At 38.3% G+C, this 25,264-nt stretch overlaps 2 gene segments (V, D, J or C); both read right to left on the bottom strand.

Annotated features, from left to right (window-relative positions):
* Positions 1-5,731: 5,731 nt before the first annotated feature.
* On the bottom strand, positions 5,732-6,221 carry LOC114629977. The segment is given in 2 exon segments: positions 5,732-6,057; positions 6,142-6,221. Coding segments are annotated over 2 exon segments (372 nt in total).
* Positions 6,222-17,875: 11,654 nt separating this feature from the next.
* On the bottom strand, positions 17,876-18,374 carry LOC114629976. The segment is given in 2 exon segments: positions 17,876-18,195; positions 18,329-18,374. Coding segments are annotated over 2 exon segments (366 nt in total).
* Between the last annotated feature and the right edge of the window lie 6,890 nt (positions 18,375-25,264).

Here is a 25,264-nt window from a genome sequence, read left to right as displayed (position 1 = left end):
ATGGTAAAATTCTAGGAGAAATGAAGAATTCAACTTCTATACCTAAACATAATAAAAGCAATATATATCAAACCAATACCCAACATCAACTAAATGGAAAAAACTTGAAACAATCCCACTAAAACCAGGGACAATACAAGGCTACTCAATCTCCACCTATCTGTTCTATATAGTACTAGAAAATCTAGCCAGAGCAATTAAGCATCAAAAGGAGTTCATAAGCATACAAAGAAATGTATCACTATTTTCAGATGACATGATAAAGTAAATAAGTGACCCCCCAAAATATCCACAAGAGAACACCTACAGCTGATAAACAACTTCAGCAATTTTATATTCAGCAAAGTAGCTGGATATAAAATTGACTCAAACAAAAGAAGTAGCCTCCCTAACTCAAGAATAATTGCTTAGAGAAAAAAAAAACCAATTAGGGAAATGAAATACTTCACAATAGTCACAAATAATATAAGTCCCATTTTAATTATTGTTAATCTTAGATCCTGAGCCATTGGTGTTCTGTACAGAAAATTCTCCTGTGTCCATGAGTTCAAGGCTATTTCCCACTTTCTACATTCACTGTATTTTCTTTTATGTTGAGACCCTTTACTTGGACTTGAGCTTTGTACAAGGTGGTAACTATGGATTAATCTGCATTCTTCTACAACCTGACTAGACTAAGCATTATTTGTTGAAATTGCTTTCTTTTTCCACTGCATTATTTTGGCTTCTTTGTCAGAGATCAAGTGCCCATAGGTGTGTGGCTTTATTTTTGGGACTTCAATTCTATTCTATTCTATTCTATTGATCAACATGTCTGTCTCTGTAACAATACCATGCAGTTTTGTCATCATTTCTCTGTGGTACAGCCAAAATTGTTCTTGTCTAAAAAAATGCAGGGGAAAAATATAAAATAGAGATTGAAGGGAAAGCCATCCCATGACTGCTTCAACTGAGGATCCATCTCATGTGTGGGTACCAAATCCTGACATTATTACTGATGGTATGCTGTGCTTGCATACAGGAGCATAGCATGACTGTCCTCTCAGAGGCTCTAGCAGCAGGTGAATGACACAGATGTAGATACTTACATCCAATTATTGATTGGATTGAGTTTAGGGACCCCTGTGGAAGAGATAGGAGTAGGATTGAAGGAGATAGTGAGGATGACAATCCCAAAGGAAGATCAAAAGTATCAACTAACCCTAAACCCCTAGGAGTTCCCAGAGTCTAAGCCACCAAAAAAAGAACATGCCTGGGATGGTCAGTGGCCCCAAGCACATATGAAGCAGTGGACTGCTTTTCCTGGCCTCAGTAGGAGAGGATGTACTTAATTCTGTAGAGACATGATGCCCCAGGGAAGAAAGATATAGAGTGGGGGATAATGTGGGAGTGGGTGAGAGGAGGTATGTGGGTGGTCGTGTGGGTGGGTACTCCCTCAGAGATAGAGAAGCGGCAAAAGGGGTGAGGAATACTTGGATGTGCAAACAGAAAGGTACGCAACATTTAGAATGAAAATAAATAAAACAAACAAAAAGAATGTTGACCATTTTGTTAAAGACTTCCAGGCCATTTGGATTCCTTATTTGAGGAATGTTAGGATGAGTAGGAGAAAGAAACTGATATTGGTATGTAAAGGAAATTAATAAATTAATTAATTAATAAAATACTTAATCAAAATGGAAATGTTTAGAAGAACAACAGCAAAGTTATAATCTTACTACAAACGTGAAGAAAAATAAAAGCAATTGATTCTATTGTATTTCTGAACTTCATTTTTACCTCTGTTCTGAATGATTCAGGATCAGCTACTTTATTTGGGACTACCTTCCCAATCAGTTGAGGAACAGAGGGATCCTTTACATTTGTATAAAATACATTCAGAGAAAACACTGAACACAATTTGTTAAATAACTCATTAGAGTTGTTTTGTTGACTATCCACACTAAAGACAGGGAATCTGTCCAAGTCCCATTTATTGAAAGGAAATCATGGGTATATATATATATGCACAAGCAGGGGAATGCAGCTGAATACACTTTACCACATGGGCCTTGCAGCTGGGGGCATTAAACAATAAAGCAAGATATGTGAGAAAAATGAGATGTTTATCAGAGTATGCTCAGCTGTTGTAGGCTGTTGAAAACAAGTCTCTTGTCAGGGTATATGGGTTGAGATGGCTGCAAAGATGATAGCTGCTTTCTGCTATGAGTCCGTTCCCAAAAGGTCCCCATTTTAAAAGTGTTTTTCAAAAAGGAAGGCTGAGAAAACTTACAGAAACCGTGGCCTTCTTAGGACTGGAACAAAGGACCCCAGCTTCCCTTTCCTGACTTTGGATATTCAACAGCCATTAGTTGAGCTCCTGTCTTAGGATGGTGAGGGCTCCCATTTAGGATCAAGAGTCTTGAGGTGTTCTCTTACTTATCATTGACTATCCGGCTTATTGCATAAGTTAGGGGTTAATCCTCATCAGTCTGTATGGCAGAGATTTTAGAGTCCCCTATTTCAGCCTGTAAATACAGACCTGTAGGGGTTTCATTTGAATAGCATCTGTCTGTTGTCAAACAAAAGCCATCAGTCTGTTGAACAGTGTGAACCTAGAGACAAGAGACTTAACAATGCCTGAATGATCAGTATAAAAGTAACACTCTTTTTCAAGGGCAGCACACAATTCCCCTGTTGGAGAAGTTAAAGGTCTAAGCCCTTTAACCACAACTTCTGAATTAATAGAAGAAATTATACCAATGTAATCCTTGAATTTGCATCAAAATTTTGTGCCATCTAAGAAATTATAACTTCATCTTAGTAACAATTATACAGATTTATACCAATAGATTATGGCTGTGTAATCAATTTTAGCTCTTCCACCCTGTTTCAATAAAACAATTACTTTTCCCTAGAAAGACAACCTAATATTAACCACCTCAGTCCCAAAGTCCAGGGAATTGGGGTGCTAACTCTTCATTAACTTCTTCAAGCTGAATATGGGCACTGAGATATTAGAAGAGGGATGAGGGGAAGGGTAAATTGATAACCCTCTAATGTCTGTCTTAACTATATCCAGGACATCAGTGGACATGCAAGTGACAAGAAGATTCATTCATCAAGGCTGTGTATTCTGTAATATACAAATCTCAAAACAAATTTTAGTATCAAGATAATTATTTTGTTTGATTCCCTGGAATCTAGTCTTCTGGAGGCCAACCTCTGTCATGTCTGATCCATATAATTCTGGACGATATAACTAGTACCTTAATGATTTCTTTGGAAAACACATAGAAAAACTTTTCCCAAATCTGCCTATCCTTGAGCCAGTAACCAGAAAAGCTTTTACATTGACCTTTTATCCAGAGGAAAAATATAACTACACAAATCAGAATCACACTCATTTTGAAAGTTAAATCAATCTAATACAAGTGATTAACACTATCTTTCTGTTCAGCTCTCTGCCTAGAGCAACCTCCTATTTATCTATTTATCTGTTTGGATCTCTTGACTCAGAGCAGCCTGCAATTTGTTCCTCTTGTCTTTAAAGCCTTTTTCATCTGTTCCTGCTGACTTATTTCTTGCCCCATTTTCATTACTATGACCTACTGGTCTTGACATGGCAGGTTCCTGCTGCGATCACCTTTGTTTCACTTCTGAATTTTTGGCAGACCCTTCTTCCAATAATGTTCCTCACTGGGTGTCTCTTTCTTGCTGCCTTGCATTGAGTGCCAAGCTCAAGCCAGCTCCATCAGACAACAGGTTCTCAAGCGCAGGAGTAAGGATGTGTGCTTCTAATTACTGCTGTGTCCTTTACTGTATCCTGCTTACTGGAGCTCCAACATTGAGGCGCCATTATGTTCCAGTCATTTGGGTCAGTTAACAGGGTCTAGCAAGAGAGAGAGTGGGGAAGGAGGGGCAAGAGACACAAAGAATGGAGACAAGACAGATAGTCTGTTCAAGTCCCTTTTATTGAAAGGAAATCATGGGTATATATAAGCATAAGTAGGGGAATACAGCTGAAGACACTTTACCACATGTGCCTTGCAGCTGGGGGCATTAAACAATAAAGCAAGATATGTGAGGAAAACCAAGATGTTTATTAGAGTGTGCTCAGCCATTGTAGGCTGTTGAAAACAAGTCTCTTGTCGGGGTATATGGATTGAGATGGCTGCAAAGATGATAGCTGCTTTCTGCTAGGAGTCAGCTCCCAACACTATTCTACTTCAGAGGTGGATCCTTGATTTAATTTGTTTGATCAAGAGTTTACTTACTTGATTATGGATATATAGATAGTCTTAAAAATGGTGATTGAATCTCAATAGTATGTCATGTACCTTTTGGTCAGAATATAAATGGTTGGGAATTAGATCCTCTAGATACTAGTTCTGATCTTCAACCACCTCATTTAAAAGTTTCACACTAATACTTCTGTTTAATCAATAGTGGTGTAGGATGATTCTCAACCAGACCCTGGGTAACAACATGACAGTGGATCAATTGCACTCTGCCTTTTGTGGAATTGTTCAACTCATTGTTATATTTCCTAATCCCAGAATTCTAGTTGTCTTGTCAGTTTCATCCCCAAAGTTTCATCAGACACTGCTAGTGTCACTGCAAGTTTCCAGAGTAGCCTTAGCCTCAGCCTCAGAAGAACAGAGTAGCCTTAGCCTCAGCCTCTTTTCCTTTTTAAAATGACTTCAAGTCCATGATCCCATTAATATGGAGCCCACAAACAACACTGCTTCACTGAGTGATACTTCTCTATCTCACACATAAGACAGCAGTCTCTTCTTATCAGCAGCCACAGTGATTGAGAGAGGAGTGATTCTGGGAAGCTTTGTGGCAGCAAAAACACCAGCAAATGCATAAACTGTGAAATTCATAGAACTCAGGTATCTATGGGAAGGTCTTATGAGAGATGGAACTAGGATAGGAGCTACCATCAGCTGGGATGTGAACATTGGTTGAGGAGATTTTCAAGGACTGAGGGTGCACAATACACATACAGAAGAAACATTACCTGGGATGTTGAGGTACAAGGTAGTTTGTATCAAGAAAAAAAATTATAAAAGTTGAATCTGTTGAAAATGATAACTAACTCTACTCTTTTAAGACCTCTTCATTTAAAAGAAGAAAATGGTTACTATTTTAGTTTCCAAGCTACCTATTAAAAGTGACAATATTTCAGAGTAGCTGCTGTTTATCCATCACATATGCAATAATCAAGAGTATAAAAGACAGATTATTCAAAGTTCCCAAGCTTTTTTCTTGAAATTACAGTCAATTAGTTTCATAATTACAGAGAACTTTTTATTTATAAGCATATATACTGGTGTAAATATATATTAATATATATATATATATTTATATATATATTTTCTATATAAAAATATGTACCATCCTGCCTGATAAGAAGAAGCAATTGAGTAGCTTAGACTATTTGTGGGAGAAAACAATTTGTACTAGTGTGAATTAATTGCATGTTTAGTAGAGTATACAATGGAAACTGGCCTGTAGAGAATTTACCTGGATGGACAAAATAAAACTAAACAATCTCCCCTACCAAAACTAAATAAAACAAATCCAACAAACACTTGCTCTAAAGTGAAAACAGGCTGTGCAGCATAATCCATAACTTAAGAGCTTCTGAAATTGCTCCAACTGATTTTGGGTAGTTCTTGTGGGCCTCAGTGCCCCCTGCTGGGCCTGAGCATCCTGTAGAGTAGAGAGGTTTTAGTTCAGGCTCTCACTCTACTTCCTTCACTGTGTCTCTGGCACAGTAGTAGGTGGCTGTGTCCTCAGATTGCAGACTGTTCATTTTTAAGTAAACCTGGCTCTTGGAGGTGTCCTTGGTGATGGTCAGTCTAGATTTGAGAGCTGAACTATATTCTGTGCTCCCAGAAGATTTTATTACTCCCATCCACTCCAGACCTTTTCCTGGAGGTTGGCGAACCCAGTGTACATAATAGTCAGTTAATGAGAACCCAGAGACAGTGCAGGTGAGGGACAGGGTCTGTGAGGGCTGTACCAGGTCAGGTCCTGACTCCTTCAGCTGCACCTGGGACAGGACACCTGTAGACAAGCAACATCACTATTAGTTCTACATCTCATTGCTGACATTTCTGAGTCCCTCTCCTGAAACTTTGAAACACTTACAGCTTGGAAAGGTGACCAGGCAGAGGAGCAGCACCAGTACAGCCATGCTCTGATGGAAGCTTCAGTGAAAAGGAGATGAGGCTTCTCAGCTAGGTCTGGGCTTTCAACCTGAGCCTGAGGGTTGCTTTGCATTGGGGGAGGTTCTTGAGAGGATAAAAGAAAGCACTCAGAAAGGTTTCCAGTGTTCCCCCAGATTACAGAAATTTGTCTTGTAGATTTTAGGCAACTGGAGGGATTAATAAAGAAATCTTTTTTAGTACTGTCTGGAGTTCAAATTGTAGATAAACAGGAAGTTGTAGGATTCATGCTGTGCAGGGCTAAGAACGAAAACATGAGTATGTTTACAGTAAATGAACCCACATTCATAAAGTTTAGGTACAATGATGCCCCATGTCCTTTGTGCATTTTTATAACTCTGCATATTCTAGAAGAGTATTTACTATTGAATTGGGCTATTGGTGCTCAGACATCCTGCTTAAGGAACTATTTAAATTATTCTCACAGTGTCTGTGGAACCAGATCAATTTTTATGTCAGTTGGAAAAGAGAATACAAGAAAGCCCATTCCAGACATTTAGTCCAATTGATCTCACATATTTATTTGAAAGAAGTCCCAAGAGTCTGACTTATATCCCATCTCACTAGGCTCTGACTATTCTCCTTGCTACTTAGGAACATGATACTTGAGGACTAGTTTATGTAACTCTGATTTCTGCCTGTCTGTATTTTTCTATGTAGTTTTCTCTATTTCTCTCCTCTTAGCTTACAGCACATAAAAACCCAAATTCCTAAATGTGATTATTGCATTGCTGAGGGATGGGAGGTCAATTGTTCATAACCCTTGAGAATAAGCAGTAACATGCTGCTTGTCTTTAGTTTTGTTCACTGAAGTGCAAAATAAGCTTGACAAAAACATTATGGAAAGAAGTGGAGGAGAAGGCAGGCATGAATATGGGAACCTGTGCCTTGAGGTGTTGACCACCTTAGAGAACAGATATTATAGAGCTTTTCTCCATGCCTTGGTAATGTAAACTTCAGGGAAGAGAAGTAAAGGGCTGGATCCAAACTGCACAGCCAGGCAAACAAACTGTGGGTCTGTTACTTGCAATTGGAGTTCTCACATTTTGGTTCCTGGTTTTGTTGTGCATGACCTTGGTCTTCAGAATGACAGTGATGGAATCAGGTTTTAACATCAGGAAGATAGCTGTCTTGTGCAATTTGTCATGGATTTTGTGTATGTCCCCTTATGCAAATTTTGGTATTTATTTATTTATTTATTTATTTATTATGTATTTATTTTTGTTTTGGAATTTTTGATTTCAAGATAGGTTTTCTCTGTGTTGTCTTTGCTGTCCTGGATCTCTATCTGTCCAGGAAATCACTGTGTAAACTATCAAGCACGATGGGTAGGAAACAAAAAACTGCTTTAGCACTTCTGTGTCCTACTTGTTAGCACAACCATGACTATTAGGGAAAAATTTGAAGTTCTGAAAAAAAATTGTTACATTAAATCTCTAACCCAAATAAGCCCAGTCAAGTAAAACACAGTTCAATAATTATGAATACAAGCTGCATGCCTAGATTGGGCAGATTTACAACTACACTACTGTATTCGGAATCTATGAGACCTCTTATAACTTGAGGTTTCTCCAGGTCACATGCTTCTCCTCCATCCTCCTTCCTCTCTTCCCTCTTCACTTCTCCTTGTCCCCCAAATCTTTTAGCTCCACCTTCCATACTACTGTCCAATCACTGACTCTAGCCTTTAGTTTACAAGTTAATATAGGGAGAAGGTTCAAAAGAAGTCACCTGTATTCATGATTCACTCCTTGTCTGCAGCTTCTCCCTGGAGAGTGGAATTAGCATCAAAATACAAGACCAGGGCTATCCACAGCAAAAAATGAGTATTAATAGTTAAGCTTGGGATTGTTCTAAGGTCAAGGAATAAGAACTTTGGCAACAGTAGCTGATAGGACTCTAATTGTGAAGTGAGGCTGGTGATTAAGGCAATGATTTTATTAGACTGCAACTTTCTAATAGGATTTAATAAAAATAATTGATGAGCGGATCTGAGTTCTATGGGTTTAAAGTGGAAATGACTGATTATTTTTGCATAGAAAGCTTCCATACACATGGAAGCTGAAGAACTCTCTACTCAATGGTAACTTGCTCAGGGAAGAAATAGAGAAATTAAACACTTTTTAGAATTTATTGAAAATAAAGGCACACCATACCCAAACTCATCGGACACAATGAAAGCAGGGAAAAGAGCAAAACTCATATCTCTGAGTGACTCCATAAAGAAACTGGAGCATACACTACCAGCTCAACAGCACATCTGACAGCTCTAGAACAAAAAGAAGCAAATGCACACAAGAGGAATAGAAGGTAGAGAATAATCAAACTCAGGGCTGAAATCAACCAAGTAGAAACAAAGAGAACTATACAAAGAATCAACAAAACCAGGAGCTGGTTCTTCAAAAACATCAACAAGATAGATGAACACTTAGCCAGACTCACCAGAGGGCACAGAGACAGTATCCAAATTTAACAAAATCAGAAGTGAAAAGGGAGATGTAAACACAGAAACGGAACAAAACTGGAAAAATCTAGATGAAACAGATGATTTTCTAGACAGGTACCATGTACCCAAGGTAAATCAGGATCAGATAAACCATCTAAAAAATCACATAACCCCTAAAGAAATAGAAGTAGCTATTACAAATCTCTCAACCCCCAAAAGGCCAGGAACAGATGGTTTTAGTGCAGAATTCTATCAGATATTCAAAGAAGAGCTAATACCAATACTACTCAAATTATTTCACAAAATAGAAACAGAATAAACACTACCCAATATGTTCTATAAAGTCACTGTTACACTGATACATAACCCACACAGTGACCCAATAAAGAAATAGAATTTCAGACCAAATTCCCTCATGAATATTGATTTAAAAATACTCAATAAAATTGTTGCAAACAAAATCCAAGAACACATCAAAGTGATCATTTACTATGATCAACTAGGCCTCCTCCCATAGATTCAGGGTTGGTTCGATATATGGAAATACATCAATGTAATCCATTATGTGAATAAATTAAAGAAAAGGAACACATGATGATCTCATTAGATGCTGTAAAAGCTTTTGTCAAAATACACCACACCTTCATGGTAAAACTCTAGGAGAAATTAAGAATTCAACTTCTATACCTAAGCATAATAAAAGCAATATATTGCAAATCGACATCCAACATCAAACTAAATGGAAAGAACTTGAAAAAAAATCCCACTAAAATCATGGACAATACAAGGCTACTCAGTCTCCATCTATCTGTTCAATATAGCCAGAGCAATTAGGCATTATAAGGAGTCCATAAGCATACAAAGGAAGATAACATTATTTTCAGATGACATGATAGTATAAATAAGCAACCCCCCCTCACAAAAATCCACAAGAGAACACCTACAGCTGATAAACAACTTCAGCAAAGTAGCTTGATATAAAATTAACTCAAACAAATCAGTAGCCTTCCTAACTCAAAAGTAATTGGGTAGAGAAAGAAACCCAATTAGGGAAACGATACCCTTCACAATAGTCACAAATAATATAAAATATCTTGGTGTGACTCTAACCAAGCAAGTGAAAAATCTATATGATAAGAATTTCAAGTTCTGAAGAATGAAATCAAAGGAGACCTCAGAAGATGGAAAGATCTCCCATACTCACAGACTGCCAAAATTTACATAATAAAAATGTCTATCTTACCAAAGGCAGTCTATAGATTCAATGCAATCCCCAACAAAATTCCAACTCAGTTCTTCACAGAGATTGAAAGAGCAATTCTCAGAGTCATCTAGAATACCAAAACTATTCTCAAGAATAAGAGAAAATCTGGGGGAATCACCTTCCGTGACCTCAAGCTGTACTACATAGCAATAGTAATAAAAACAGAACAAAACAAAATGATATAAGTACAGAGACAGGCAGGTAGATCAATAGAATAGAACTGAAGACTCAGAAATGAACCTGCACACCTATGGTCACTTGATCTTTGACAAAGGAGCTAAATCCTTCCAGTGTGAAAAAGACAGCATTTTCAACTAGTGGTTCTAGTTCAACTGGTGGCCAGTATATAGAAGAATGCAAATTGATCCATTCTTATCTCCTTGTACAAAACTCAAGTCCAAGTGGATCTAAGACCTCCATATAAAACCAGATATGCTGAATCTAATAAAGAGAAAGTGGGAAAGAACCTTGAACACGTTGACATAAGGGAATTTTTCCTGAACAGAATACCAATGGCTCATGATGTAAGATCAACAATTAAGAAATAGAACCTCATAAGATCGAAAAGCTTCTGTAAGGTAAAGAACACATTCAATAGGGCTAACCAGCAACCAAAAGATTGGTAAAAGATCTTTCAAATCCTACATCTGATAGAGGGCAAATATCAAAAATATACAAAGAAATAAAAAATTAGAATCTAGAGAAAGAAATAACCCTATTAAAATGGAGTACAGGGCTAAAAAATAATTGTCAACTGAGGAATCTCGAATGGCTGAGGAGCACTTGAAGAAATGTTCAACATCCTTAGTCATCAGGGAAATGCAAATCAAAAGGACACTGAGATTCTACCTCACAGCAATCAGAATGGCTAAGATCAAAAACTCAGGTGATAGCAGATGCTGGTGAGGATGTGGAGGAAGAAGAACACTCCTCTATTGCTGGTGGGACTGCAAGCTGGTGCAACCACTCTGGAAATCAGTCTGGTTATTCTTCTGAGAATTGGATATAGTTCTACTTGAGGACCTAGCTCTATTACTCCTGGGCATATACACAAAAGATGCTCCAACATACAACCAGGACACATGCTCCACTATGTTCATAGCATACTTATTTATAATAGTCAGAACCTGGAAAGATCCTGGATTTCCTCAACAAAGGAATGCATACAGATAATGTGTACATTTGCATAATGGAGCAATAATTAGATATTAAAAACAATGACTTCATGAAATTCTTAGGCAGATGGATGGAACTAGAAAATAACACCCTGTGGGAGGTTAGCCAGTCACAAAAGAGCACACATGTTATGTACTAATAAGTGGATAGTAGCCAATAAGTCTCAGAATACCCATGATACAACTCACAGAGCATACAAAACCCAAGAAGAATGAAGATCAAAATGTGAATGCTACAGTCCTACACAGAAGGAGGAAAAAATAATCTTGGTAGGAAATGAAGGGAAAAAGAGTGGAGCAGAGAGTGAAGGAAAGGCCAGGCAGAGACTACTCCACATAGGGATCAAAGCCATCTTTAGGCACCAAGCCCATATGCTATTGTTGATGCCAAGAAGTGCATTGAGTATACATGGAGGGATCCATGGCTCCAGCTGCATATGAAGCAGAGGATTGCCTTATCTTGTATCAATGGGAGGAGAGCCTCTTGGTCCTGTAGAGGCTCAATGAGCCAGCTTAGCGGAATGCTAGGACATAGGTGTTTATTAAAATAAACAATACAATAATATATACTTTGTAACTGTGAACTGCTCCCTGACAAAAGAAAACCTGATTGAAAAATTTAACTTGCTTGCTTGCACTTTGTGAATCTAAAATTTGCTTAGTTACAAAAATACATGTGTTCTGGGTTTAGTTTACTTTCTTTACTTGTTCTACATAATATTTTTCATGTTAATGTATTACAGCACATAGTGTCTTTTTTATAGTCATTCAGTTAAAAGAAAATACAATGCAATCAGTTTGTTATTTTGGAGTATTTTGCTGGTATATATAGGCGATGTGAGAAAAATAATGTTGTTGGAGTTTAGCTCCGTGTATCAAATCTGTATGTGTGCATATATGTATAAGGTTGTTGGAATCAACTCCATAGAGTTTGTCCCAAGTATCAAATGCATACATGTATATACATGTATGTTGAAAATGGCTGGAGCCTGCTTGCTGAAACTTTGTTCCATCCAATCAATTTTTAAATGTGTGTGTGTGTGTCTTTTTGTCTGTTTGTCTGTCTTCTGTCTGTATATATGTTAAATAGTTGCCGCCTGCTTGTTGGTGTTTTGGTCCATCCATGCATTATGTTTGTTTGTCTGTGTATGTGTGAAGTTGTTGGACCTGATTTGCTTCACTTACTGTTTTTGTGAACTAATGTACATTTTTTCCTTTCCTCTTCTTACTAGCTGATAATACATTGATAATACATTGTAACTCCTACCTTCTTCAGATCAGTTTGTGGAAAAGACTGTGTTGCTCATCTGCACAGACCACTCTTATTTTTTTGTCTGTGTATGTGTGAAGTTGTTGGACCTGATTTGCGTCACTTACTGCTTTTAAAGCATTTAAAGAGTTCAGAAATTTTCACACGTCACAGAGAGTACCAGACAAAGATAATTAAGATTTGCTCCCCTCAGCACAACTAGCGCTGACCCCATAAACTGCATGCCACTATTAGCTAGGGCCCTGTCAGTTGCTATCTAAACCTACCTTTGACAGCTGCTATTAACAAGGACCCCAGTTGCTGACTCCACACTCACCCTGTGTTGTTGAAGCTGGCCTTTGACAGTAGACCAGGCCTCCAACTAATAAAGATACACCTGCTTCTGCCTAATAATATCACAAGAGTTTTATACAGGTCTTATTTTTGAATTGAAGTTTATTAACTTTGAATTAGTTTGCTTATCCTTTTTTTTCAGACTTGTAGCTTGCCATTCCCATCTTATTTGCATCGGTATAGAATGTAGGCAGCAGGGAGGAGGTAGAGAGAGATGGGGAGTGGAGGGTGGGAGAGAGAGAGGGAGAGATGAAGAAGGAGAGGAAGAGAGAGAGAGAGAGAGAGAGAGAGAGAGAGAGAGAGAGAGAGAACAGCAGGAATATAAAAAGGAGAAAGAAACTTCATATTAATAGGCGATACCTCTTCTGCAATCTGGTCTTCATTTCATCCTCAATTGTACTATAATAATGATCCACAGCATATGCAGAAATCTCATTATTTTTTCTTCAATACCACACACACATGAATAACAATGTAAAAAAAAATAAGAGTGGTCTGTGCAGATGAGCAACACAGTCTTTTCCACAAACTGATCTGAAGAAGGTAGGAGTTACAATGTATTATCAACCTCAGGTGTTCTGAGAATTACTTGAAGATTAATTAGGAAGGGGATCTGGGCTGTCTGTAGAGGCTTCCTTAGTGGAAGGGATGCCCAACCCTAAGGGAAAACTCTCACTTCCAACCTCCTTGGGCACTTGACACCTAAACTGGATATATGGCCATAGGATGCTGTGGTAACCTCTGTCATGTAAACCATTACCTATTATAAGAAAATATGTATCTCCCAAGCAAACAAAAACACCTAGATGTAGACATACAGATAGACATGCATAACAAACTACACAGAGACACACATACAAACTACACAGAGACACACATACAAGGACAGGCACCCATATGCACATTAATATCCTGTGCTATTAAAAATTTTGTATTCTCTGTTACATATTTTACTTAAAATAAAGAATATCATTATTATTTGCAATGTACTGTGATTATATTGGTTCATCCCCCATTAACTTCTCTCTTTTTCTTCTGACTCTTGATGACCCTTCTGGTACCTACCTCTTAGTCTCATGTCTCTTCCTTCCTTCTTTCCTTCTTTCTTTCTTCCCTCTCTTCCCTCTCACCCAGAAAGGAGATTGCAGTTTCACTTGATCTTGTGTGTGTGTCATTTTCTGAGAGACATCCATGGTATTTGCTAAAGTGATGAAGGAGCCCACTTAGAAGCCAGATGGCAGAAAGATGCCTTTTCATGAGGGCACCAATTCTTAACTCCATGATCCATTCAACCACAGAGGTCTCTGACTTCTGTCCATTGGTTGGGTGTAAGTATCTGAATCTGTTTCAGTCAGTTGCTTGTTGGGTCTTTGGAGGATAGCCATGCTAGGCACATATTTGTAAGCACACCACAGTATCAGTAATAGGGTCAGGCCTTGGGCCCTCCCCTTGAACTGGATCCCAAATTAGGCATGTCACTGGGCCTGCTTTCCTTCAGGCCCTTCTCCATTTTGTCCCTGCAAGTTTTTTAGACAGGAACTATTCTGGATCAGAGTTTTTGATTTTGGGATGGCAACCCCATCCATCTACTTAATGTCCTGTCTTTTTACTGGAGGTGAACTCTATAAATTCCCTTTCCCTAATGTAGGGTAATTCATCTAAGATCCCTCCCTTTGTGTCCTGACAGTCTCTCAAATCCCAGGTGTCTGGTACATTCTAGTGGATTCCTCTTCAATCTCCTACCTCTTGAGATTGCCTATTTCCATTCTTTCTGCTACCCTTCTAGGGTTTCAGTCCTGTTCCCCAAATACCTAATCATGTTCTGCTTTTCTGCTCCCTGTCTTCTTTTCCACACAGGTCCCTCCCTCCCTCTGCTCCCCTGTAATTACAGTGGCATACACTGGTAGGACTTGCTAAAGGAGGCAGAAGCAGGAGGATCACAAGTTTGATTTATTTATTTGTTCATTCATTCATTCATTCATTCATTCATTTTACATTCAAATTGCTGCCCTCCATCAGTCCACTCTCACAGATTCTATACCCCATCCTCCTTCTGCTCAGAGAGGGTGGGAGCCCCTTGGTTATCCCACAATCCTGGCATATCAAGTCTCTGCAGGATTGGGTACATTTTCTTCCACTGAGTCCAGAAAAGGCAATCCTGTTGGGGAATGGAGTCCACAGAAAATCAACAGCTTTAAGGACAATCCCTGTTCCAGTTGATAGGGAATCGTCATGGAGTCTGAGCTGCACATCTGCTATGCCATGGGCCTTGCTCCAGCCTGTGCATACCTATTGTTTGGTGCCCCAGTCTCTGAGAGTCCCAAGCATCCATGTTAGATGATGTTGGCTTTCCTGCAGAGTCCACGTCTCTTTTAGTACCTTCAATCCTTCAGGCAACTATTCCATTAGAGACCTTGATTTCTACCCAATGTTTGGCTTTGAGTCTCTGCATCTGGTCCAGTCAGCCAGGAGGGGACTCTCTTCTTCACTGGGTAGAACTTGACCATAAGACTTCAACCTCCAGCCCCCAACCACGGAACTCCATATAGAGATGTACTTCTTCAATCAAGGCTATGCATACTCCAACAAGACCACAACTTCGAGTAGTGCCTCTTCCTATAGGCCAAACATATTCAAACTATGACAAACCACAATAGCACATTTCAGGTGAACCTGGTCAATGTTTAAGAATTTGGAATCTAAATGATTGTTATTATATATTTTAGGTCAATTTTGTTTCCTTTTCATCCTATTTCACCACCAGACTGATCCTCACCTCTCGTGATCCGATATCATGTTGATGCTTTCCCTGTATGCAAATAGGATATTGTGTGAAAAGTGATCCAGTGTGGACTGTGGTGACCACTGGGAAATAAAAGTGAAGTAAACATTTGTGATGAACTCACACTCTAGCACTTCTTTGGCCAGTGGATGAGATTAAAGGGGATATATTCAAGTGAGTGAGATGAGGACAGTGATGATATTCTATATATTGGACATAGATCAACACTATTGTTGTAGCTTATGAAAATAGAGGGATTTAGTGACATCTGACTTCACTCTTCTTTGCCTTAGCTCTGCAATCTTTCACCTGTGCTCTGAGGTTTCTTAGTCCCCTTCCTCTGCATTATACATATTCACATTTACTTTACACATGTACAGAAATTACAAGATCTTTGTTGTTTGGCTTTGTGAAGACATCAATTACCAAACTGTTAGATAACATTAATCAAGTTGTTTTGGAAATTGAGATGAAATCAGAGAAATTGTCAGTCTCAGGCATCTGTGTATCTGAATCACAATTTCCAGCTAAACATCCATTCACTAGTGCAGTTGTGGCTGTAAAGTTCTTTTAGGCATGGTGGTAAAGTCTCATCTTCCTTGCAAATACAGTGTCGTCACACAGATGAATGGACCATATGATGGCCAAGCAGGACAGAGAATGTAGAATCACTTTGTAGAAGCAACTGTGGTGGTTCCTGGCAGTATCTTCTAAATCTCTGCCAACTTAGCGAACCCAGAAAAACAGAGGCAATTCCTTTTATGTATCCAGAACTCACAGAAACCAAAGTATTGTGGTCCTAGCTATGCCATAATAACAGGCAACACAACTCCAGAACAATCTGACAATTTTAGACAGTGTCCCAGATTACAACATGCTTTGGTTGTACAATCATCATCCCCTTGTGTCTAATACCCTCCTATTCTTTCAGATGAGTTCTGGTGCATTCACAATGGTATGTAAGTAGACCTTAATACTCTTATGGTGACACAATTCATATAAACAAGAATGCCATTGAGAAGTTTGTTATATTTAGATTCTAAGTGACATTAATGACTTCTTTTGATGAGAGTCACCAACTCAGTTTGAGCCTACCATCTTTTACATAATGTTTCTTGGACAAGAATCTAAAAGAAAATCCTTAGAATCCTAGGGGACAGAGAAGGGATTGTGTTAAAAATCATTTTTCCTATTAAATTCTTGGGGAAATACACAAAATAAATCATAACAAATATAGAGTAAAGAAGAACATAAAAGATGCTACCATTTGAATGGTTAAGATCTACATTAAGCTTACTGAAGCTCAGTGAGTTTCACTAGCAACATTGGCCACATGTCTCAGTGCTGGAGCCTCACACACATTTTTATTATCAGGACCACAGCTGGGTCCATGCTGGGTTTGTGTCATATGGTTTGTATGAGGAAGATGGAGATACTGAAAATTATCTACTTCATGGATTACAGGCGCTGCTTCATCTGCATGTTGACTCTAACTTGAAACCCACATAGTGCTCTATGAAGAGAATCTTACTGAGTCTCTGTCAAGAGTCTAAAGTTTCGCAGTCTTTATCATTACTTATTTTTTTTTAGGAGCTGACCCTAGTCTTCATACAGATTTGCATCTGCATGGTGTGATGCTCTGCATTTTATTCATGTCACGGTTTATCCTACATTAAAAGTCGTCTATAATGGGGCTTTAGATATAGTGCCGTGCTTCAAGTGTTTACAATACCAGCAGAAGGATCTGTATTTAGTTTCTATAACTACAAAAATGGGTAGGATTGGTAGCCAATCAGGAAGCCTACCTTTTAGGTAGGACTCAGTGGCCAAACAGTCTAGCAAGATACTGAGATCCATGCACAGTGATAGACTTTATTTCCAAGTTATTGAGTAGATTGATACAAGACATCTGATCTCAATACACACACACACACACACACACGCACGCACGCACGCACACACACACACACAGAGAGAGAGAGAGAGAGAGAGAGAGAGAGAGAGAGAGAGAGAGAGAGAGAATAAGACAGAGAGATACAGAGATAAATGAGACCAAGAGACATAAACAATTTTCAAAGAGATTTGGTGATGAAAAAGCTCAGACAGACATCAGCAGACAGAAAGAAATGTCACAATAAATAAATAAATGAATAGAAACAGATATAACAGAGGAAAAGAAATTTGAATAAACATTTTAATACTTCAAGGGTTACTACAATAGTAACCTTGTAGAGAAGCAACCTGGACACAAAGGAGTCCCATCCTTTCTTTCCTCCAGGACTTTCTACATAGAGTATAACACTCAATATCTAGGAGCTTTATGGGCTTTTTGGGCCCTCTGCTGGTCTTGAGTGCCTTCTAAGACGTTTGTGTTTGAGCTCACAGTATTACTCACTCACAGTGTCTCTTGCACAGTAATATATGGCCGTGTCTTCAGACCTCAGATTTCTCATTGGCAGGTATAGAATGTTCTTGGCATTGTCTCTGGAGATGGTGAATCGGCCCTTCACAGTGTCTGGATAGTAGGTACCATCACTTCTATTAATGGATGCTACCCACTCCAGCCCCATTTCTGGAGCCTGATGAATCCAAGCCATCCAGAAGTTATTGAAAGTGAATCCAGAGGCTGCACAGGATAGTTTCAGAGACCTCCCAGGCTGCACTAAGCCTCCCCCAGACTCCACCAGCTGAACTTCACACTGGAAACCTGCAAACACAGAATACTAGTCAGATAACTGTCACTAACAAAATAAGACAAACAAAGCAACGTTTTGATTCCTCATACAAACAGACACATGTTCTGTGTACACAACAGACAGAATTTCAGCTTCACCAGTTACGTTTTACAAAAAAGACAAAGGAAACCACTCTGAGCCTGATGTCCATGGTGAGTGGTCTGAGCAGTGCTGATCACTAAATGTGAGGACCTAGGAATCCAGGGCTGGGCTATTCTGTCAGACCTGCAGAGTCAGGGCAGGGCTGGTTTTCATGGGCACAGAGAAGAATTATTTGCATATCTTACTGTTATAGCATGGTCTGGAATTGGACCTGAACTGAAGGCAGTGCTCATAGCAGTTATATAACATCAAAGACACAGATATCAGTTACAGGGTTTGACAGAGTATGGTAGTTTCATATTCACATATTTAAGGATTTACCATATTTCATTTAGTTCTACTTTGTGTATGCACACAGAACAAGTTTTGTTTCCATACTACCATGATTCCTTAGTATAAATATATAATTAAATAGCACCATATATCATTGTGAGCTAGATATTAGCTCAGTCTTTTAAACTGTCTGGCCAGGACATGGCTTTTCCCTAATGTCGCTCTTGGAGACGGTTACAACTGCAAGGTTAAGGTAGCAAAACTCATTCTCTGTGACAAGAACATTGCAGTTTTTCTGAATTTTACTCATTCATGATAGAATGCTGTCCTCAGATCTTATAGATGCTCCCAACTGAGACATTCCAGATCCCTGTTTGTCTAAGATTCAATGCTTGCAATGGAAACATGTTTATTTCTATTTGAAGCAAACTAACTTATTTCATCTTGAAGTTTTCCATTTATTCCTTTAAAGTCCTACCTCCATCAGTTTATTTTTGCATCTTTACCAGATACTATATGACTGTATTTATATGACTGTATTTATATTGTATTTAATTTAATCATTAATTAATCATTAATTAATTTAATCATTTCAATTAATTTAATCAGTATATATGGTGCTTTTAATTACATTTTAGGATGTATTTTTTCTATTTAACCAGATTTGTTTTCTTTTCTCCTCTTCCCTTTCTTCTCACCACACCTCACTTTTGCTTCCACATCAATAATATTCCCTTTTCCTTGGTCTTCCTTGGACCACACTTAAGATATATATGCTTCCTAGGGTTCTAGTTAAAAAGGTACAACATAGAATTCAGAACCACTGACATACAATGAAGGTTCTACCTATGACAGAAACAGGCAGTGTTTTATTTCAAGCATTTATTATATGGTTTAATATTAACTCTTTCCAGTTCCATTTAAATCTCTCCAAAACTCACAGAACATGGAGCAAGAGGAGGTGGAGAGCATGTAAGAGGTGAAGCAAGGGCAAGAGCACTGTGAAATAATGTCTTATAGACAGAACATGCCTATCACCTTCATGCATACATGATGTCTCTTGTCTGTGCAAGTCCTACATTGAGACCAAGCCAGTCATAACCTAGTATGGTCTTTGTAAGAATTTTCTAGCTCTTCTGTCTTTGTGAGATGTTGGATATAGATATTTCCTGGAGAAGAAGAATCCATTTGTTTCAAAACATGGTCACTGATAGATTTTCTAAGCTTCAGAGATTGCCTCCAAATATGTTTACACATGGGCACCATTTCTGGGCTTAAAGATGTCATGAAGTTGAGAGAGGTTGAGTTGGGGAAGGTATGGTATGGGTTGAAAAGGGAAATAGCTTAGAAATGTAATCATATTTAATTATGTGTGTTCAGCATACACAATTACTCAAAAGGAGGGAAAATAGTATCTACTAAATGGCTGAGTAATCTAGTCAAAATGAATCCTCAGAAAACCAAGATTAAGGAAGATTCTGCTAAATATTTTATAAGTAGGTAGACATGGTAACCCTCTCTGAAAAAAATGAATCTACCAAGTTTAAAGACAGTAGGACACAAAAATGCTGCTTACAATCTATTCCCAACCCTTGAAGACACAGGCCTTGAAGACCTGATATACCCCCTGCCCAAATTGAATTCCATTCTCACTCCCAGCCCCCCCCCCCCCCTTTTTCTTTTTTTGCTGATCCATCCTTATTCCTCTGAATCTCTGTTTTCCTTCTCCTTTTCACCTCCTCTCCTACCCAGTTCTTTGTCTGAATCCACATCCAATGACTGTTTAGTTTTCCCTTCTGAGTTGAGGAGAACTGCTGGCTGCACCTTGCTCTGCTGGCCTGAAAGGGTTAGCTGGGGATGCTAAGCAAGAGTTCAGGGGCTGCCCTTCCTGAAAGGGATGGGTGTCCTAACATAACCCTCAGCATGCCTTGCGCTTATCTCCATGTTCAAGGGAATAATAAAAACACTTTGAGGTAGCCTGGAAGCCGAGATAATGTGTTCCTTAAATCTTGGAATGCTGTCAAGAGTCGAGGGTATGTGTTTCTTTGAATGTTCTCAGGATGATAGCTTTGATCCACACAAGATTTTATTGTATCAGTAAGAGATGTTATTGTAATTCAAATTTGCTAAGTCATACTGTTGGTATATCTTTTACTGCTGAAGTAAAAAATTTGCTACTTGCCATCAGAGAGGTAGTCTGTCTGTTCATTAAGGCGTCTTTGTTAGCTGGTCTCTGTCACTGAGTGAGGTTTATGCATCTTCCCTTGGAACCTACTTATTATCCAGTTACTTTGGGTTTGTGGATTGTAGCACGATTGTGTTCCATTTTATGGATAATGTCCACTTATAAGTGAACACACACCATATATGTCTTTCTAGCGCTGGATTACCTCACTGAGGATGATCAGAAGGAACTTTAGGAGGTTTCTTTAATTTGCCTGCAAAATTCATGATGTCTTTGATTTTAATAACTGAATCATATTCCACTGCATAGATGTACCACATATTCGTCATCTATTCTTCAGTTGAGGGACATCTAAGTTACTTTCAGTTTCTGAATTTTACAAATAAAGCAGCTATAAACATTGTTGAGCAAGTGCTCCTGTGGTATAATGGTGCATCTTTGGGGTATATGCTCAGGAGTGGTACAGCTTGGTCTTGAAATAGAACTATTCCCATATTTCTGAGAAACTATCAAATGTATTTCCAAAGAGGTTATACTAGTTTGCACTCCTATAAGGAATGGAGGAGTCATTGCCTTCTCTGAATCCTTGCCACTATGATCTATAACTTGAGTTTTTGAGCTTAGCCATTCTGACCAGTATAAGGTGGAATCTCATGGTGTTTTGATTTGCTTTTTCTGAATGATTAAGAACATTAACCACTTTAAAGGTAAGTTGGTGGCCCCATCCCTACACTGGAGCCCTGTCTATCTACTAGAGGTGGACTCTTCAGGTTCTATCTCCCAACTGGTGGGCATTTCAGCTAAGGACATCTCCACTGAGTTCTGGGAGCCTTACACATCCCAGATATCTTAGAATATTTAGATGTTCCCCTACTACCCACCCACATCTGCTACAGATGAATATTTACATTTATTTTCCTAGCCTTCTGAGTATCTCTCCTGTCTGTCCTAATAATTGATTCTGTACCTCTTTTCCCCTCTTCTTCTCATGTCCCACCCAGGTCCCTCCTTCCCTCCATCTTCCATGATTATCTTGTTCCCTCTTCTAAGTGGAATTGAAGGATCCTCATTAGGGTCTTTCTTCTTGTTTAACTTCTTACAGTCTATGCATTGTATCATGGTAATTCTCTACTTTTTGGCTAACATCCACTTATTAGTGAGTAAATTCCATGCATATCCTTTTGGGTCTGTGTTACTTCACTCAGGATTATGCTTTCTAGTACCATCCAATTGCCTGTAAAATTAATGACTTTTTTTAGTGGCTGAATAATATTCCATTGTGCAAGTGACCATATTTTCTGTATCAATTCTTTGGTTCAGGGACATCTGGGTTGTTTCCAACATCTGGATATTATATATAAGACTGTTATGAACATAGTGGAGCATATGTCCTTGTGGTATTATAGAGCATCATTTGTGTATTTGCCCAGGAACAGTGTAGCTTGATCTTCAGATAGATTTATTTTCAATTATCTCAGGAACCACCAGATTGATTTCCAGAGTGCTTGTACCAATGTGCAATCCCACCAGCAGTAGAGGAGTGTCCATCTTTCTCTAGTTCCTTGCCAGCATGTGCTATCAGTTGAGTTTTTGATCTTAGCCACTCTGATTTGTGTAAGGTGGAGGAATCTCAGGGTAATTTTTATTTGCATTTCCCTGATTACTAAGGATGCTGAATATTTCTTTATGTGCTTCTCAGCCATTCCAGATTCCTCTGCTGAAAATTCTCTGTTTACTGCTATTCTCCATTTTTAAAATGGTCTATTTGGGTTTTTGGAGTCTACCTTCTTCAGTTTTTTATATATTTTGCATATCGGCCCTCCATTAGGCATAGGGTTAGTGAAAAACTTTTCCCAATACGTAGGTTGCCATTTTGTCCTATTGACAGTTTTGTCTTACAAATTTCAGTTTCATGAAGTTCAATTTTCTATTGTTGATCTTAGAACCTAAGCCACTGGTGTTCTGTTCAGGAAATTCTCCCCTGTGCCAATGAGTTCAAGGCTATTTCCCACTTTCTACATTCAATGTGTCTGCTTTTATGTTAAAGTTCTTTACTTGGACTTGAGCTTTGTTCAAAGTAGTAACTATGGATTAATTTGCATTCTTCTACAAGCAGACTAGATCAAGCACCATTTGTTGAAGATGTTTTCTTTTTCCACTGCATCATTTTGACTTCTTTGTCAGAGATCAAGTGCCCATAGGTGTGTGGCTTTATTTCTGTGTCTTCAAGTCTATTCTACTGATTAATGTGTCTGTCTCTGTACCAATATCATGCAGATTTTGTCACCATTTTTCTGTGGTACAGCCAAAATTATTCTTGTCTAAAAAAATTCAGGGGAAAAATATAAAGTAGAGATTTAAGGAAAGGCCATTCCATGACTGTCTCAACTGGGGATCCATCTCATGGGTGGGTACCAAATCCTGACATTATTACTGATGGTATGCTGTGCTTGCATACAGGAGCATAGCATGACTGTCCTCTCAGAGGCTCTAGCAGCAGGTGAATGACACAGATGTAGATACTTACATCCAATTATTGATTGGATTGAGTTTAGGGACCCTGTGGAAGAGTTAGGAGTAGGATTGAAGGAGATAGTGAATAAGACAACCCCAAAGGAAGATCAAAAGAATCAACTAACCCTAATCCCTAGGAATTCCCAGAGTCTAAGCCAAAAAAAGAGCATGCCTGGGATAATCAGTGGCCCCAAGCACATATAAAGCAGTGGATTGCTTTGCCTGTCCTCAGTAGGAGATATGCCTAATTCTGTAGAGACATAATGCCCCAGGGAAGAGAGATGTAGAGTATGTGTGTGTGGGGGGAGGGGGGAATGTGGGAGTGGGTGAGGGGAGGTATGTGGGTGGTCATGTGGGTGAGTACTCTCTCAGTGATAGAGGAGAGTCAAATGGGGTCAGGAATATTTGAATGTGCAAACAGAAAGGCAGATAACATTTAGAATGAAAATAAATAAAACAAACAAAAAGAATGTTGACCATTTTATTAACTACTCCCAGGCCATTTGAGATTTTTTGAGACTTCTGTTTATGACTTTACATCATTTTCAAATTGGATTATTTCAATGGTAGTCTAATTTCTTGAGTTCTTTATAGATTTTGAATATTATTGTTCTGTCTGATATAAGGTTAGTGAAGAACCTTTCTTAATCTCTAGGGTAACATTTTCTCCTATTGACAGTGTCTTTTGCCACACAGAAATATTTTAATTTAATAGCCCACTTATTAATTGATGATCTAAGAGCCTAAGCCATAGGGGTTCTTTTCAGGAAATTGTTTCCTATGAATGAATTAAAGGCTAATCCCAGTTTTGTTCTATTAGATGTAGTGTATACATCTCTAGCTTAAGGTCAGTGATTCACTTAGACTTGAATTTCATGTAAGATGATAAACATGAATTTATTTTCATTTTTCTAGATGCAGACCTCCAGAGATAGTTGAGCACCATTTGTTGGAGACATTGTCCTTTTTCACTGTATGTTTTTTGGCTTCCTTGTCAAAAAACAAGTGTCCATAGGTGTGGGATTATTTCAGAGTCTTCAATTAGATTCAATTGATTGACCTGTCTGATTCTAAACCAATACCATGCAGTGTTTATCACTTTGCTCTGTAGTACAGCTTGAGGTTACGAATGGTGATCTCTCCTGAAGTTCTTTCATTGTTCAGGATAGATTTAGTTGATCACTTTTTTTTTTTTCCGTATGAAGTTGAGAACTGCTTTTTCAAGGCCTGTAAAAAACTGTCCTGGAATTTTGGTGGGAATAGCATTGAGTCTGTAGATTGCTTTTGGTTAAGATGGCTAATTTAATTATGTTAATCCTACTCATCCATGAGCATGGGGAATATTTTCATCTTCTGATATCTTCTCAAATTTCTTTCTTCAGAGACTTGAGGTTTTTTTTTTTATGCAGGTATTTCATGTACTTAATTAGAGCTACACAGTGATATATTATTTGTGATTATTGTGAAGAGTGTTGTTTTCCTAATTTCTTTCTCTGCTAGTTTATATTTTGTATAAAGTAGGGATAGTGATTTCTTTGAGCCAATTTTTTCCAGCCATTTTTCTGAAGGCATTTATCAGTTATAGGAAAACTTTGGAAGAATTTGTAAGGTCGCTAATGTATCTTATCATATATACCAATTGCAATAATTTCTCATTTTTCTTTTTAATTTGTATTCCCTTGATCTACTTTAGTTGTCTAATTGTACTATTTAGAATCTCAAGTAATATATCGAATGTATAGAGAGCAATTGGCAATCTTGTCTTGTTCCTGACTTTAGTGATATTTTTCTTTCCATTTAATTTGATGTGACATATTTGCTTGCTGTATATTGCTTTTATTATGTTTAGGAATGTACCTTGAATTCCTGATCTCTCCAGCACTTTTTTAACCCTGGTATCAGGGATTATAGAGAGACTCCCCTCACATTCCCACCCCAAGGAATTGCAGATTTCCATTCATTCTCTT

This window comes from Grammomys surdaster, unplaced genomic scaffold (genome assembly GCF_004785775.1).
Source record: "Grammomys surdaster isolate TR1022 unplaced genomic scaffold, NIH_TR_1.0 323, whole genome shotgun sequence".
NCBI classification, from domain to species: Eukaryota; Metazoa; Chordata; class Mammalia; order Rodentia; family Muridae; genus Grammomys; species Grammomys surdaster.
Note: the sequence above shows the minus strand (reverse complement) of the source record. Positions and strands in the feature narration are given on the sequence as shown.